At 35.2% G+C, this 17483-nt stretch overlaps 1 protein-coding gene across 1 annotated transcript; it reads right to left on the bottom strand.

The window, feature by feature from the left end:
• Positions 1–578: 578 nt before the first annotated feature.
• Positions 579–2637, bottom strand: LOC131035159 (uncharacterized). Its single transcript, XM_057966807.2, has 5 exons — positions 2368–2637; positions 2038–2209; positions 1460–1500; positions 1296–1332; positions 579–1166 (listed from the first exon to the last, which is right to left on the bottom strand). Exons 2-5 carry the CDS (start codon positions 2161–2163, stop codon positions 768–770), a joined length of 603 nt encoding a protein of 200 aa, XP_057822790.1. The 5' UTR covers positions 2164–2209; positions 2368–2637; the 3' UTR covers positions 579–767.
• Positions 2638–17483: the final 14846 nt, after the last annotated feature.

Below are 17483 nucleotides of genomic sequence, written 5' to 3'. Positions count from 1 at the left end.
AATTAGAATAATAGATCTTAAACCGCGTTAAGGCTGCATCTTGAGGTTGTAACCACTCCCAGAAGCTATGGAGTTTCAAAACATAATCTCGTTATTTCCTGCACATTGTCAGCTTCTAACGGCTAGTTATAACTTACGACAACCAAGATGACTTGAAAACTCGGAATCTGCAATTGTCAGATTGCACGATCCAATTTTATTGCCGAATTGACAAAACCAGTAGATTTAATACACGCATTCAATAAAAGAAAAAGATTTTGACCATGCAGTGGATTAGAATATTGCGGTCAACAAAGTATTCTACTCGCAAAAGTACGTATTTTCGTAGCAAACCAAAGTTTTTTCCTCGCAATCTGATTTGTTTTATAAAGCAACATATACCAGTATTTAAGATTCTAATCCACGGTGTCTGTACTGAACTTATCTTTTAAAAAATCAAACTGCGTGATGTGAAAGATTCCTCGTAAATTATTTGATTACTGGCATACCCCAACAAATAAATCTTAAATTATGTTTGCAAACTTTGCACTGTTTCACCTGGTTTTCAAGTTCCAAAAGATTGACATGAAAATAGCAAGTTTTAGCAAACATAGAATTTAGATTTCTCAAAGTAGAAAACAGCACTTGTTTAATACACATAAGGTTCTTGCCATTGCTAATCTTTCTATTCATGTCCTAAAAACACAATTTCAATAATCTAAAGCTACAATTAGTTGAAATCAATGTCCTGCACAAAATTGTGAGGCTCAATCTAGAATGAGAAAATTTCACTTTTTCTTTTTGGCAGGAGGCTCTTCATCCTCTTCATCATCCTCATCCTCCTCCTCGTCATCGTCATCATCCTCACCATCATCATCGTCATCATCATCATCATCTTCTTCTTCATCGTTGCCATTGGCTTCCTCCTCACCTTCATCTTCATCTGGGTTATTTTCCTGATCCCCTTTACCTCCTTCATCAGCTGATAAATCATCCTCCTCATCCCCACCAACATCATCCTCATCGTCGTCATCATCTTCATCGTCATCTTCATCGTCCTCATCATCATCACTTCCAGCATCCTTACACTCTCCTACTTCAAAAGAAGTGGCAGAAGATTTACTTGGTACTGTATTCCTAGAATCAGATCCATCAATGAGATCGCCTTCTACACATGGTCTATCCACCTGCAAATCAGTAGACAACATTTAGGACTAATCTAGGGCAGCCAAAACCATAGGCAATGCTTAAACCAATTCAGAACAATGAAGACCAATGACCTAACATAACAGGCTACTGTCATGTATGTGACTTACCTTTAGCACAGGCAAACATTCCTTGCCTTCTTCAACTCTGAAAGAAAGAAACATTTTCTATGATTAACCCAATGTAGGACCAAAAACATACGGGCTAACATTATTTGTCATGTGGACTAAAGGCCAACAACAAAAATAAAAAAAACAAATCATGTATGTCTTACCCAATGTCCATAATCAATGACCGTTCAAATCCAGTTAACCTCTGCAGCATAACACATTTTCCTGTAAGATAATAATGCATAGCTAGCACAAAAAGGAAAACCACCCAGAAAATTTTAAGAGTGAAAATACTTAAGCACCACGAGCCCATGAAAACGTCTCGTAATACCCACTAAGGTCACCTTGCAAAAATGTTGAATCCAATGGCTCAATAAATCCAACAAAGTAAAAATTACAGTACTTTCTCAGAAACTCAACAAAACTCAACATTCTACAAGGAAAAAAAAAACGATTCAGCACCCAGTACCCCATACAAATCCACTTTGATCAAACCCTAACATAAAATATAGGGCACAAATAATTTCCTCTGCAACATCCCATTTCCTAATACAGAAGCAAACCCCCAACCAAACCTCCACACATGCAGCAACCTGTTTAGTGGTTTTTAAACAAAGAAAATACAGCCCTAATGACTGCAAAAAGCAACCACAGAAAAAACTGTAAACCCTAACAACTCTACTCACAAATCCTGAAATCATTTTTTCCATGCATTAACCCAAAAAAGCAGTGAATTTCTTACCCGCATGGACATGAGAAGCAAGGCCTCTGTAACCGTTACAAGATTCTCAACGGCAATAATTTCCAGAATAGAACCCAACATTGGGTGAGGACTAATATTATGCACAAAAGAAGCCGCAGCAGCCATAGCTATAGCTATAACCACTTACAAACAGTAAATACTTCACTAGAGCCTGCAAAACAACCCCAAAATCAATTAAAACCCTAGCCATATAAAACCCTAGCTCAAAAACCTAACTGAGAATAAACTTGGTCATAAGTTACCCAAAAACAGCCGCTGCCATTGCCAAAAATGAAAAACCCCAAAAGCCAAAACGAAAAGAGAACTTACTCAGAGCTTCGAAGAAAACCTTCTCTGAGCTGTATTCCTAGCGCCTTAAACCCTTCCAAAGCCCTCGAATTGAATTAAAGCACAGAAATAGCATGACAGTGATATTTCAACATGCAGAGAGGTTTGTTCCTTGTCACTGCACAAAACAAACCGTTGCAGGAGAAGCGCAGCAGCGATTCACTCTTGTAGCCGATAATTTCACCTCGTAATTACGGTTTGTAAAAGTCTCCACTATTTACTCGCACTTTACGCCTTTCAACCATATTATTTTTACCAAGTCTGACCTCGAGCGTTAGGGTTTTATCTAAAAAGTTATAAAACCAAAAAAAATCTATTACCCTTTACCTTATCCTTGTTCTTACCATCGTTAAAACTATGCAATCATTTAAAGATAGATGGGTACCCCTCTTATTTTAAACCTCAAGGCCATATGATTATTTTTGTTATCTCACATTTGCATGAAAAATGTTGATTTTGAGTTTGTCATCATTGGAATTTGGCATTATTTGAGTTTATGTAAATTATAAAATAGTAATATTATCAAAAGGTTATATGTTAATTGGTTGAATATAATTAGTAAGTACGATGGTATGTTTGGTTGATTCAAACTTGAAAAGTATATCCCTCTTATTCATGTTTGGTTGATTCAAACTTGAAAAGTATATCCCTCGTATTCATCCAATTCAAATTCCAAAAGTATATCCCTGTGATAACTTTGAGAGAGAAGATTAAAATAGTGTTTATGATAACTTTATAGTAAACTTCATATAAATAGTAACATCACTATTTTTGCATCAATGATAATTTTAATAGAATAATTATAATATAAACTTCACAAAAATAAAAATATTATACAAATTTTAAATTTTATTAATAAAATAATTTTAATAATGTAATATGTAAAAAATTTAAATAAATAATCTTTATTATTAAGATTATTTATGTTTATCTATTTTTTTAAAACATAAGATTAGCATTCAAACAAAAATTAAAATTAAATAAAAAGATTTAGATAAGTGATATTTTCAAACATAAAATCACTTCAAGTTTATCCCATGTTTAAAATGGTAAGTTTCATAGAGGACTAATAGTTAAAATAGTTGTAATGCAATAGCATATGGAAAGTTTAATATAAATGTTGAAATTAATAGAATGTATTCAACTTTTTGTAATGGTAAGATTGATATTTTAAATAGTTATTAGAATTTTAATGAAATTAAAATAGTTAATTTTTACAAGACTTAAGGGTCTATTTTTTGAAATCAATGATTCAAGAGAAGGATGCAAGACTATTCTCAATCATAAGCTTAAATTATATTAGTTTTAAAAAAAAAAATCTTATGATAAAAAAATAAAAATATATATTTTAATTATGCCGAGAGGCAAATAATCATAACGTTTCAAACTAATATAAATTTACCAGCAACTACAAATAGTGCAAATAGTGCGAATAAATTTACCCAGAATATAGTGCAAGGTGGTGCAAATAAATACTCCAAAAAAAAGTAAGTCATTTTCACTTCATTTTACCTATAATGTAAAATGGGTATTATATATACAATGGATAATGATATCTTTTATTATCTTTTTAGTAAAAGTAAATTTTTTTTAATTCTATATTATTTATAGCAGTTTATATATTAAGTTGATATTAAATTAATTTATATAATTAAATAATATGATTAAGTTAATATTTCTCATATATTTTGTATATAATTAAGTTGATATGAACCTAAATTATATAATTAAGTTAATATTTTTTTTAGTTTTTAAATATATTTTATTTATATTATATTCTTTTTTATTTTTATATTTAATTATATTATTTTTATTTATTTTTTATTTTAATTAAATTGATATTAACTTGATATGAACATATTTAAAATAGGTAGTATAAATTATTAATAAGGATATTTTTAAATATGTAATAATTTATAATTAAATTTGTAGGATGCCTCGTCGTCCAAGGACAAGTTTTGAAAATGAAGAGCAACGAAAAGAGCATCGAAGAAAATATGCTTGAAATTATATGAGACAACGACGTGAACAAATGGCTAATGTAGAAAGAGAGGAAGTAAGAATTCATTCAACTGAAGAGCAACAAAGAGAAAAAAAGAGAGAATATGCTCGAAATTATATGAGTCAATGACGTGAACAAATGACTGATCTACAAAGACAAGAAGAAAGGAATCATCGAAACCAAAATGATAGACAAAGAAGTGCTAAACGTAGGGCAGAAATGACAGTGACAGAGATTGAAGAGGAAATGAGACAACATGCAGATAAAATGATGAAACATCGTGCACAAACATCTCAAGATGATGGATATATATTAAGAAGAAGAATACAAAGAGCTATGCATTCTGATCAATTGAATGAGATGGAAAGACAACAAATACAAGTGCATAATCGTGAAGCAGTTGAGGTTAGTTCCAAAGGGATGAATTCTTTGGCAATTGATCATGTGCTACAAACACCAAATGATAGAGTTCAAAATGTAATGAATGTTGATTTTCAAAATCATATGGAAAATAATAGTTCACAACAAGAATTAACAACTCCTCTAAGAAGACAAAGACAATTGCAAAGAACACAAAATAGAAGAGATCAAGGAGTAGTTAATAATGATGGAAATATTGAGATTGATTTGAAGACTTTACAAATGATATTTTGACATGGACTTGATCAACTTTCTACACCAAGTATGTGCTACATTTGTCAAGAGAGTTATCCTGCAATGAAGGTTGTGCGGGTACTTGAGGGCCCTATTTGCAATCGATGTCAACAAGAGAAAAATGAACATTGATTTTCGGCATCAAACAATATGGATCCTGGTCCACAACCATTAAAACTTGCAAATTTAACACAAATAGAAGAAATGTTGATAGCATGTGTCAACCCAATTCTTCAAGTAACACATGCAACTGGGGGTCAATACAAATATAAAGGACATGCCATAAGTTTTCCACAAGAAGTGAGAGAAATAGCTAAAATTTTACCACATTAGATAAAAGATTTGCCAATCATCATTGTTCAAAAAAAAGATCAGCGTGGAACAAATTATAATTTTACAGTTAATAAAGAGAGGGTATATAGAGCACTTAAATATAAAATAAAACATGATAAGTTCTATAGAGATGTTCAAATTGATGAAAATGCACTTAATGACCTTACATGTAATTCAGATGAGAACATTTTTGATCAATTGAATTATGTTCATATGGAGTTTGATTCAGACACAAATGAATATGTATTTGCGGGTCCAATATTAGAGATGGATGAAGAAAACATTATTAATCACACTACATCAATGGCCTCTAAACCTCCAAATGCTCAAAGAGAAATGGAACTAATTCATGCATGGGTAAATAATCCTAATGTAGATCCTGGATCACTAATTGATTGGCCAGGAATTGGAGCATCTCCAATAAATGAGTATGTCACTGAAGGATTACTTGATATGGCTTTTCCAACACTATTCTCAGATGGACAGTGTGATTGGATAGAACCACGAATAAGGAGAGTCCATCTACATGAGTTTGTTAAGCATTTACTTCAATATAGAGATCATCGTTTTGGCCGACACCCAAGATTTAGATATTATATGATGAATATGACTATGTGACATCGTGCACAAAACTCATCTGCAGTGTTTGTCAAAATGAGCTTGCAAGAGATGCCAATCACAATCAATGAGTTATGAGAACATATGGAAAATATCCCACACTCACATCTAGCTGATCGTTTGATGCGTTTTGGCACAACACTAAGGGGTACAAGGTCTTATCGGGCAAAATGTCGAGCTGAATTATTTGACCTCTTGCATCAAATTGGTACACCAACAATTTTCTTTACTTTGAGTGCAGCAAATATGTACTGGCCAGATTTGCATGCATTAATGCCAAGGACACAGCCAACTAATCCACAAGAAGCACAAAAATGGAGGCGTCAAAATATTATTGACTACCCACATATTGTGGCATATTACATGCACCTACGCTATACAATGTTTAGAAAGGAAATACTGCAAAAGGGAATGAAGGCAAAAGATTATTGGTCAAGACATGAATGGCAACATAGAGGATCACCACATGTGCATGGATTCATATGGTTAGAGGGAGAACCTAACATAGACAATCTTGATTGGAAAAATCATGATGAAGTAAAACATGCTAAAAAATACTTTGAAAAATCAAACATGAGTTTTGGTGGAAGATCAATCATTTTGGTAGGAGATTTGAGACAACTACCTCCTGTTAGTGACAAACCACCTTATGATAGTAATGTGCGTGCAAAATTATTATGGCAAGAGTTTAAGACAGTTGTTACTTTGGATAAGGTGTTTAGACAAGATGGAGAAACTAAAGACCAACAAAGGTTTCGCCAATTACTCACAAATATTAGAGATGCACATCCAACTATAGATGATTGGAAATTATTGATGACAAGAATAGATGCTTCATTACATCCAACAATTAAGGAGGAGTTTGATAATAATATTCATCTATTTGCAACAAATGACAATGTGCATAACCATAATAGAAAAAAGTTATATGCATTAAGAAGACCAATAGCCCGAAGCATTGCAAGTAAAGAAGGTAGTACTAATCTAGCAGGAGGTCAAAATGATGAGTTAGATGTTGAATTATTAATTTCTAAGGATGCAAGAGTCATGTTAACATCTAATTTATGGATAGAAGCGGGTCTTGTGAATGGAGCTTTAGGATACATCCGAAATATCATATACAAACCTAGATGTGCCCCACCAAATCCACCAACATATGTTTATGGTTGAATTTGACAGTTATTCTGGACTTCCTTTTGAAGATGCATCTCCTAATTTGATTCCTATTTCACCAATACAAAGGGGCCGTACACGTCAATTGCCACTACGATTGGCTTGGGCACTAACAATCCATAAATCACAAGGATTGACTCTTTCAAAGGCAACAATTGACATAGGACCAAGAGAAAGGGCAGGATTAACATTTGTTGCTATATCACGTGTTAAGGCCTTGGATGGAATTATAATCTCACCACCATTTTCATATGATCATTATGAAAAAATGAAGATAGGAAAGCAACTTGCCAAAAGGAAAGCAAAGGAAGAAAGACTCAAATCTTTGGAAACATAATATTTTTATGTAATGTATACATTGTTGAATTGAACTCTTCTATTAAATTTGGGATTAAATTTGTGTTTTTAAAGATGAAATGTTGCATTCAATATGAATTCCTATTGTACACTCCATTGAATATGATAGGCATCATGATTTGTAAAGGATAAATATGCTTTATTTAAAACAAAAGGTGATAAATTAATACTTTACATGTCGCGTTGCAGATGCTACTAGCCTAGATATCTTAATACATCTATCTAAAATACATCGAGAGATATCAGTCTCGAGGCGCCTAACTATTCTCAACAACAATTTAAAATAGGCGCCTCAAGACTGATATCTCTCGGCGTATTTTAGATAGATGTATTAAGATATCTAGCTAGTATTAGTAATTAGAAAAAGAATGTGCATAAAAGAAAAATATATCTTTTTTAATAGAATATTATTTAATCTTGTTAACCACCTACTTTTTGAAATCAATGCAAAATTGTGCAAGACTATAAAATTAATGTATGCTTAAATTTATATTAATTTTTAAAAAGTAATCTTTCTTGATAAAAAATTAAAATATATATATTTTTTAATATTATTAATTTGAAAAAATGTGGTCAAAAGAAAAATCTCTTTTATTATTATATTTTTTAATAGACTGTCTTTTAATTTTATTTTTTAAGATATTCTATCTTTTTATTTTAAGTTTCTAAAAAGAAAAAGGCCTACATTTTCAAATCAATGATTCAAAATTAGGAGCAGGATGCAAGATTATAGAATTTATTTCAACTATGCTTTAGATTTATAACTAGCAATCGCCTTGATGTGCAACAAAAACGTTGAAAAGGTGTATTTTTTTGCATACAATTGTGCAATACATGAGGGCAATTGGTAGGCCATCTACAAAATGATATTGTTTGTGCAAAAAAGGTCTCAATGGAGAAGTAATATCTTTAAATCAATTATGCATCCACTTAAGGGGATCCAAAACCAACTGAGAGAGAGAGAGAGAGAGAGAGATAGAGAGAGAGAGAGAGAGAGAGAGATGTGGTGAGATAGAGCGATAGAGAAATAGAGATATAAGTAGATATTGAGAGGGAGAGAAGGAGACATACATAGAGAGAGAGAAATAAAGAGACAAACAAATAATATTAAGTGGGGATAGATATGATGAATACTAAGAGGGGGGTGAATTAGTATTCCAAAAAATACTGAACTCAAACTCTTAAACAATTTAGCAGTTAACTGGTATAATAGATTTACTAACAAACCGGTTAAGACAAATGCAAACCAAATAGCAAATAAAGCATTCACCCACAAGAGCATAATCACCATAACACAAAATGTTTTGACGTGGAAACCCAAATGGGAAAAACCACGGTGAGTAGAAACTCACAAGTAACTATCTGCAGAATAGAAACCAGACCGGTTAAGGTCATACAATGCTCTTTGCTAGAATAGATCCTATTAGGAATCTAGATCTCTGTTAGGAGATAAGTCTTGTTAAAGACTACCTTGTGAGAGGATTTTAGATTCACAGTTGTGAACCATCTTGTTAGAGGATTTACAAAGGCTTTGTTGGGCCTGCCCGGTTAAGGGTTTCAGACTTGTCGAAGATATGAGTAATCAACAAGTAGATGATCTAGATACTAGCATAGTATGCTTGGTTAGATCCTTGATAGCTCATTGTTAATGCAGATTTAGCATTACTTCAGTCTTCAATATCTCCACACTCTGTTTCTTCACACAGATCTAATCTTCTCTTCTATAATCGCACATACAAAACCCTCATCAACTCCTAAAACCCTAGACATGATGTCCTTATAAAGGAGTCTGATTTCATGTCGGTCCAGTAGGATTACATTACAAGTTCCTAGGTTCAGTGCATCTAGACACATTTGGTAACACGACATAAAATCACTGCCAAAGTGTCGGTGGATGATAACTCATCACAGAAATATCGGTTGGTAACTCATCATGGAAATACCGGTTGGTAACTCATCACAGAGTAATACCACTTCATTACTGATTATCGGTTCATACATTTTACCAATTACCAGTTGTCAAAATAAAGACTGGGAAAATGTTAACTATCGCTTTGTTCCTTCATACCACTTTGAGATCCTCGAACCGCTTGAGGTCTTCATACTGCTTTGGGTCTTCAGTCAGTTTGTGACCGGTAAACACCTTCTGCAAAACATCGATAGTCTAAAGACTCTAATACATAATTACCGGTTGGAACAATTATCGGTTGAGCATAACTCATACATAAAGAAAGTGATCATAAAACAAGTGTGTGTCCATCAATGACAATCACAACATCATCAAAAATGCCAACAATCTCCCCCTTTGGCATTGGTGGCAACACTTAGGAAAATTTTGACATCTAGGTTTTTTTACAACAAAAATATGCCATAATCAAAATTACTCCCCCTACGCATATACATTATCCCTTTTTGCAAACAATACAATGTATACTACTCCCTTAAAGAGGTAACATGCATCAAAATTTTAAATACTACTCCCCCTTTGCCAACAATGACAAAGTAATGCAGAGTAACCCCTGTTTCTCATTAACATTAAAATAAGTAAATGTTTATGACAATAATGAGTGAAACTTATCAAAAACAGATTTAAAATCCTGCATAAAATTCTTCATAGCTAATGACCATGACTCAAGTAATGAGGTAGCAACCGCACTTTTCATCTGCATCTGTGATACCTGTTCTTCCATGGCATCAATTGTACTCATCTCTTGAGTTACCGTTAAAGCTTCTAGATTGAGAAAGCACTTCTGAAGAATTTGCAGTCTGGGTAATAAAACCAGTTGAAGCTCCTGCAAATCTCTTGTCTGGTTGCTAATCTCCAATTCTATCCTGGCAGACTGAAGCTGATACCGGTGAACAGTTTGCCCATATGTAGTGAAAGAGTCATACGACGTCTTAAAGTTGCTTATGTATACCTGCAAATCAGATTGCAGTTTATCCTTTTGTGCAAGCACATCATCACAAAATAGATGGGGTTGGCTTATTTTGCTCAACAGTATTTTTCCCTCATCCATAGCATCTCTTATATCCTTCTATTGTTTCTGAAGTTGAGACCGGAGCTCATTCAGTTTCTTAACTAAGGTAGTGTTTAGTGCCTTTTGATGCTTCTTTTGTGCATTAGCTTCAGCAACTTCTTCCAGGCATTGTACCTGGTCCTCTACAACTGTACATAGAAGTTTTAGTTTGGTCAGAGAGGAATCGATACCGGGGAGGTTGGTACCTGGAATCAAACTGGTAAGGGTGTCAATTGCAGTGTGAATGACATCCTGCTCCTTTTTCCTCCTCAATGTTTCCAGTCTTTCTTGTGCTAGCTTTATGCCTTGCAATAGCTCCGATTCATCTGCAGATCAGAGGTCAATAGAACTGGTGATGTCAGCCGGTTTGGATTGACCACCGATTGCCTTTGGAGTCTCCGCTTGTTTGTTCTTTTCTGCTTCCTTCTTCTCTTCCGCTTTTTTCTTTTCCTCTTCTTTCTCCCTTTGCTCCACTTCATGCTTTTTCTTCTCTTCCTCCTTTCTTTCTTCTTCTTTTCGCTTTTCCTCTTCTTGTTTCTTCTTCTCCTCATCTTTCCGCTTCTCCTCTTCTTTCCTCTTCTCCTCTTCCTTCCTTTTCTCCTCTTCTTTCCTCTTCTCCTCTTCTTTCCTCTTCTCCTCTTCTTGTTTCCTCTTATCTTCGTCTTGTTTCCTCTTCTCTTCATCTTTCTTTTTCTCTTCCTCTTTCTCTGCTTTCTCTTTGTCAGCCTTTTCCTTGTCCAACTTCCACTTCTCTGCTTCTTCTTTATCTTATTTCTCCTTCTTTGTGTCTGAAGTGGCATCTTCACCATCTAATGCATCCACATCAATAGTGTCAACCTGTTCTGTAGCTGGTTCTCCTTCACCATCAAATGCCTCATCCGGTTTTCCGATTTTCGTTTCTTGTTCAGCTTCTCTATTTGCTTGAGCTACTTTATGCATTTTCATAGCGGCTTTAGTATGGGAGTGTGTGTCTTTCACCATTTCAGAGGCTTTGTCTTCCAGTAGTAAGAGTCTTCTTCTTCTCATGAAGAAGAGACTTTTGTACCGGTTCATGATTTCAAACAATTCAGAGTTTGAAGCATTAGGGAAGTATTCGGCAAAACTCTTTTCTCTGATATCCTATTCTCTCTCAATGGCAATGCGCCATTTATTATCTAAAGAATTGTACGAAGAATCAAGTGTCTCATATCTAATTTATGATGGCAACTAGTCATGAACACACAAATAATTAATGATTTCTCGCTCTATTTCCTCTTTCTCACTATCGGTAAAATCATCAAAACACTCCTTCATATCACTAAGCAATTTTCTTTTAATATTCTTAATAGTCCTCTAACAATGTGTCATCGGCTTATAAGAAGAGATGTCAATATTTACCAGTACTGATGATGCAGGTGCATTGCCGATAGTTTCTGCCTTCTTCCTTGTTTGCCTGGTCTTCTTAGGTTGCACTTCAGGTTCTGTATCCTCAAACTCTGGTGAGTTGCTTTTGGTCTTCCGCTTCCTTTCAAATACTTTAGCGGGTGCAACTTCCAATTTGTTCTTGGCAGGTGATCGCTTGGTCACTTTTGGGTTGGCTGAGGTAACCAGTACCGATACCGATGGCACTTCCTTTCCCTTTTTCACTGAAGGTTCTTCAACCGGTGTTACCCTTTCCAAGTAGGTGTCGGTTCTCTTTTTCTTTGCATTTAAAGGAGAGGCAATCAGGGTAGAGGCATACCCATCCAACATGTTATACATCACCTCATATCCCATTGGCTCTACCTCTTCCTTTCTGGGTTCTACTGCTTCCATTATGCACTCATCTACTTTAATGGTAAAGCAGATGTCCTCTTCATATTTCTTAACAATATCCCTAGATATTCTCATCCTTTGAATCATCTTCCTCTTGAATTCATCAAAATATTTATTCAAGACCTCAGGATATCTGGTTCCCACCGCTTGGAGACTTTCCCTAATTTGTTTGGTGACCAGTTGGTCAGCAGACCATTGAATATCACCCACTCTCGGGAAATAGCCTTAAAAGTAGAAAAATAGACCTACCAAAAGTTATCCAAATTTGAACCTTAGAGCACTATCTTGTTTGATGAACTTCAAGTTTAATAGAAGTTGCTTCTGCAAATAGGTGCATAGATCAAATGAGGCATCCTCCTTGATCATTTTGTAGGTGGTATTTACCGCAGCCGCAGAGACAGAGTTTATTCTGCTAGCATAAAATGTCTGATATCCAATCACCATGCAAGCATACTTGACTAAATCATCACTCATGGTGTTGATGGTCATTCCCCTTTGGTCGCTCAGAGAACCGGTGAGCTTAGTCATTTCATTCTTGATGATCTTTCTTAGGGTTGGCACCTCACCACTATTATAGAAACTGGTGATGACATGAATTGCCTCGGGCGTAATGTCATGCGTCCTCTCGAGATACATCTTGTCGCCATGCACTCTGCTCAGGATGATGCGGATGTGCTCTTCTGCGAACTCTTCAAGAAAGTAAACCACATTGTGAAGTTTCTTCCTCTCCAGGATGTTGTATTCCGGTTTGATCTTCTTGTCATCCCCACATAACAGACCTAGTTGGGAATGAATCGCTAGGGATCCTAGGTCTTCTAATTTGCAGTCGATGTACCCTGAAATATCTCCTTCGACAATGACTTTGATAGATATTTGGGATAGGGCATTGTTTTTCATTTTTCTTTGAATGAATTCAGCCGAGTCCATAGGTACACTAGAACTGGAGTGTGATGCAGAAGCCATGATTAACTAATAAACAAGAATTTTGATAAATAACTTCAGAATTTCAAAATTTAGGGTTTACTAATGCAGCTTCGCAACACACCACTTTGGTTGTTGGATTACTGCTTGGTGTTCTTCACTTGATTGATTGACAATATCTCCAGATTCTTCTACAAGATTTGAAATCTCTCTGAATCGCAAGTCGAATCGCCTTTTGTCGCTTTGCACTTGAAAAATTCTTCACTCAAAAACTGATAAGTGAAAATGTCGTTGAAAAATTTGTTTTAAACAAGTTCTCACCTACCATAATAAATGCATCACCGTTAAGGTATAAACCCTAATTTTTCCTTTTACCGCTTCCAGTCTTTTGTCGATTGACAGGTAACATATACCAGTTAAGGTCTTTTACTGATATAAACAAGGGGTTCGAAACATTTCACCGATTTGCTCCCCCTAAGCTTTTCTGAAGCTCAGTTTGCCAGTTCAGAGACTTCCACACTAGGTGCAGAAACCGGTTCATCATGTGGCACTTCTTCAGATTTCTTCTTCCATGTTTTATTCATTCCTTCTTGAACGGTTTCAACATCAATCTTCCCTTCTGGAGTGACCGGTATATCATCTGATAGGTTCTTTCTCATTCTGCAGGTTCTGGCAAGGTGTCCCAGTTTGTTGCAATGATAGCATACCATTCCAGGTGTTCTCCAATTGGTTGCCACTTGATAGCCACCATTACCTGACTAATGGTCATAGGCATTATACCAGTTTGGATTCCGTTTCACAGAGGATTTAGGAAAAACTTCATGAGTCCTTTGAGGATATCTCCCAGTGTTGTGCATAATAGACCTGCACTCAAATGCTCTGTGCCCAAACTTGTTGCATGCATAACAGTTTCCATTGAATCTATTGGATCTAGGCTTATTGTTTAGAAAGTAATGAAAGTTTTGTAGGCCTTATTTCTACACACATTAGTAGTATGTCCTTCTTTGAGACAATTAAAGCAAACAGGTTTAAACTTTTGCTTAGCTTTATCCTTTGATGTCAGCTGCTTCTTTGATGCTACATCTTTTGTTCCAAAGGTCTCACCTTCCTCATAACCGGAGAAACCAAGTCCAATAGTATTGTTTACAGGTTTTGTTGATTCAAGCTTTAGCTCTATTTTAGCAGTACTCTTATTAAATTTGGCAAGTATCTCCTTTGTCTCAGTGAGTTCTTTGGTAATAGAAGCATTAGATTCCTTCAAGGTTGCATTCTCAGAAATAGCCATGTTTAGTTTACCTTGCATTTCTTCTTTTTCCACTTTACTCTCTTGGAGATGAGCAGTAAGGGTACTGATTTATTGCTTCAGCTTGGAGAGCTCATGATCTTTGTCTTTTACCAGATCTTTAGCTTTCCTTCGGTTCTCAAGCTCTTGACACATTCTGATAGTCAGTCCTTCTAGTTCCCTTCTCAGGTTGGCATTAGATTCATTCAATTTTTCAACTTCTTCAACTAGGGCCTCCATGTCTGCTTCATCAGAAGAACTATTTTCCTCAGCATGCTCTCTTCTTTTTGCCAGAGAGGCTTTATTTTTGACTTTGAGTTCATCATAGGCTTTCTCAGTCTGAGTGAGCCGATGAGTAAGTTCCCTCACAGTGTATTCCCCCATATCTCCTTCCAAGTGGTTAGACTTATAGAAAGGTTGGCTTTGATACCAATTGATGAATACTAAGAGGGGGGGTGAATTAGTATTCCAAAAAATAAAAAATACTGAACTCAATCTCTTAAATAGTTTAGCAGTTAACCGGTATAATAGATTTACTAACAAACCGGTTAAGACAAATGCAAACCAAACAACAAATAAAGCATTCACCCACAAGAGCATAATCACCATAACACAAGATGTTTTGACGTGGAAACCCAAATGGGAAAAATCACGGTGAGCAGAAACTCACAAGTAACTATCTGCAGAATAGAAACCAAACCGGTTAAGGTCATACAATGTTCTTCACCAGAACAAATCCTGTTAGGAATCTAGATCTCTATTAGGAGATAAGTCCTGTTAAAGACTACCTTGTGAGAGGATTTCAGATTCATAGTTGTGAACCACCTTGTTAGAGGATTTACAAAGGCTTTATTGGGCCTACCCGATTAAGGGTTTCAGACTTGTCGAAGATATGAGTAATCAACAAGTAGATGATCTAGATACTAGCATAGTATGCTTAGTTAGATCCTTGATAGCTCATTGTTAATGCACATTTAGCATTACTCCAGTCTTCAATATCTCCACACTCTGTTTCTTCACACTGACCTAATCTTCTCTTCTATAATCGCACATACAAAACCCTCATCAACTCCTAAAACCCTAGACGTGGTGTCCCTATAAAGGAGTCTGATTTCATGTCGGTCCAATAGGATTACATTACAAGTTCCTAGGTTTAGTGCATCTAGACACATTTGGTAACACGACACAAAATCACCACCAAAGTGTCGGTGGATGATAACTCATCACAAAAATACCAGTTGGTAACTCATCATAGAGTAATACCGGTTCATTATCGATTACCGGTTCATACATTTTACCAATTACCGGTTGTCAAAATGAAGATTGGAAAAATGTTAACTACCGCTTTGTTCCTTCATACCGCTTGAGGTCTTCATACCGCTTTGGGTCTTCAGTCAGTTTGTGATTGGTAAACACCTTCTGCAAAACATCGATAGTCTAAAGACTATAATACATAATATCGGTTAGAATAATTGCCAGTTGAGCATAACTCATACATAAATAAAGTGATCATAAAAGAAGTGTGTGTCCATCAATGACAATCACAACATCATAAAAAATGCTAACAAGATAAATAGAGATGAACAGAGGAAGATACAAAGAGATCAAGAGAGGGGGAGAGAAATAAGGGAGAGAGAGAGAGAAAAAGAGGAGGGAGATAGAGGGAGGGAGAGAAAAAATTTGAGAGAGAGAAATACGGGGAGAGGGAGAGGGAGGGATATATATATATATATATATATATATATATATATATATATATATATATATATAGAGAGAGAGAGAGAGAGAGAGAGAGAGAGAGAGAGAGAGAGAGAGAGAGAGAGAGAGAGAGAGAGAGAGATAGAGAGATAGGGAGATAGAGGTAGATAAATATATGGATAGAAAGAGACAAAGAGATGAGTGAGAGAGAGATAGAGAGAGAGAGAGAAAAAAAGAGATCAATAGACAGAGACAGAGAGGGAAATGATATAGATTGAGTAGATAGAGGGAGATATAGAGTGACAAAGATAAATAGGGAGATAGAGGTAGAGATATATGTATCAAAAGAGATGAAGAGGAGAAGTGAGAGAGATATAGAGAAATAAATAGAGAGACAAAAATGTGAAGTAGGAGAGATGGGTATGTCAAAGAGATGTGGAAAGTCAATTAGGACAAATATAGTTTAATTTTCACATACATTTGTGTACTGCATGAGGTCAAATGGTAGGCTATTTAGCAAATGATGTTGTTTGTGAAACTAAAGTCACAATGGAGAACTGATAGCTTCAAATCAACTATGCATCTTGTATGCTGAAAATGTGGGATCAACCTGCAATAGAGAAGAACACTTCAAACATACACATGAAACATTGCATTAGAGTTAGAAATCAAAACAAACAAAGCAATTTAATGAATCAAAACTCTTTAAAATCGTTCCATGCTCCTCTATCTCTAAAGATCCTCAAGATTCAAGGTGGCCTTCACTTGGAAGAGCACTTGATCTCTTGGATGACAACTTAGAGAATGAGATTAAAATGATTCTAGAATCAAAATGGATGCAACTAAGATCCTAGTGAAAGCTAAGATGATGGATTAAGATGAAATGCAAGATGCAAGACTAAATGCTCAAGATGATGAAGATATGAAACTAGGTTAATTCCAAAATTGAAGATTAAATGCTACTAGATGAGTTAATTAAGCTAGAAAAGGATATGCATTTAATCTAAATGAAACTAAAATGCTATGACATGAATGCTTGATGCTTGAAGATAACAAAGAGAGCTCCTTAAGCTGCAATGTGACTATACTTTAGATGCACACAAGACTTGATACGAGAATGAAGAATGAGAGCTCTATTTATAGGTAAAATAGGGCAATGGAGGGTTGAGATTGAATAATCTCAACAAGGGCTAGGATTGAAAGTTATCAATCCATGTGAGGGATTCAACCCAATCTGAAGTTGATAAAT

The sequence above is a fragment of the Cryptomeria japonica genome, chromosome 5 (assembly GCF_030272615.1).
Source record: "Cryptomeria japonica chromosome 5, Sugi_1.0, whole genome shotgun sequence".
Classification (NCBI taxonomy): Eukaryota; Viridiplantae; Streptophyta; class Pinopsida; order Cupressales; family Cupressaceae; genus Cryptomeria; species Cryptomeria japonica.
Note: the sequence above shows the minus strand (reverse complement) of the source record. Positions and strands in the feature narration are given on the sequence as shown.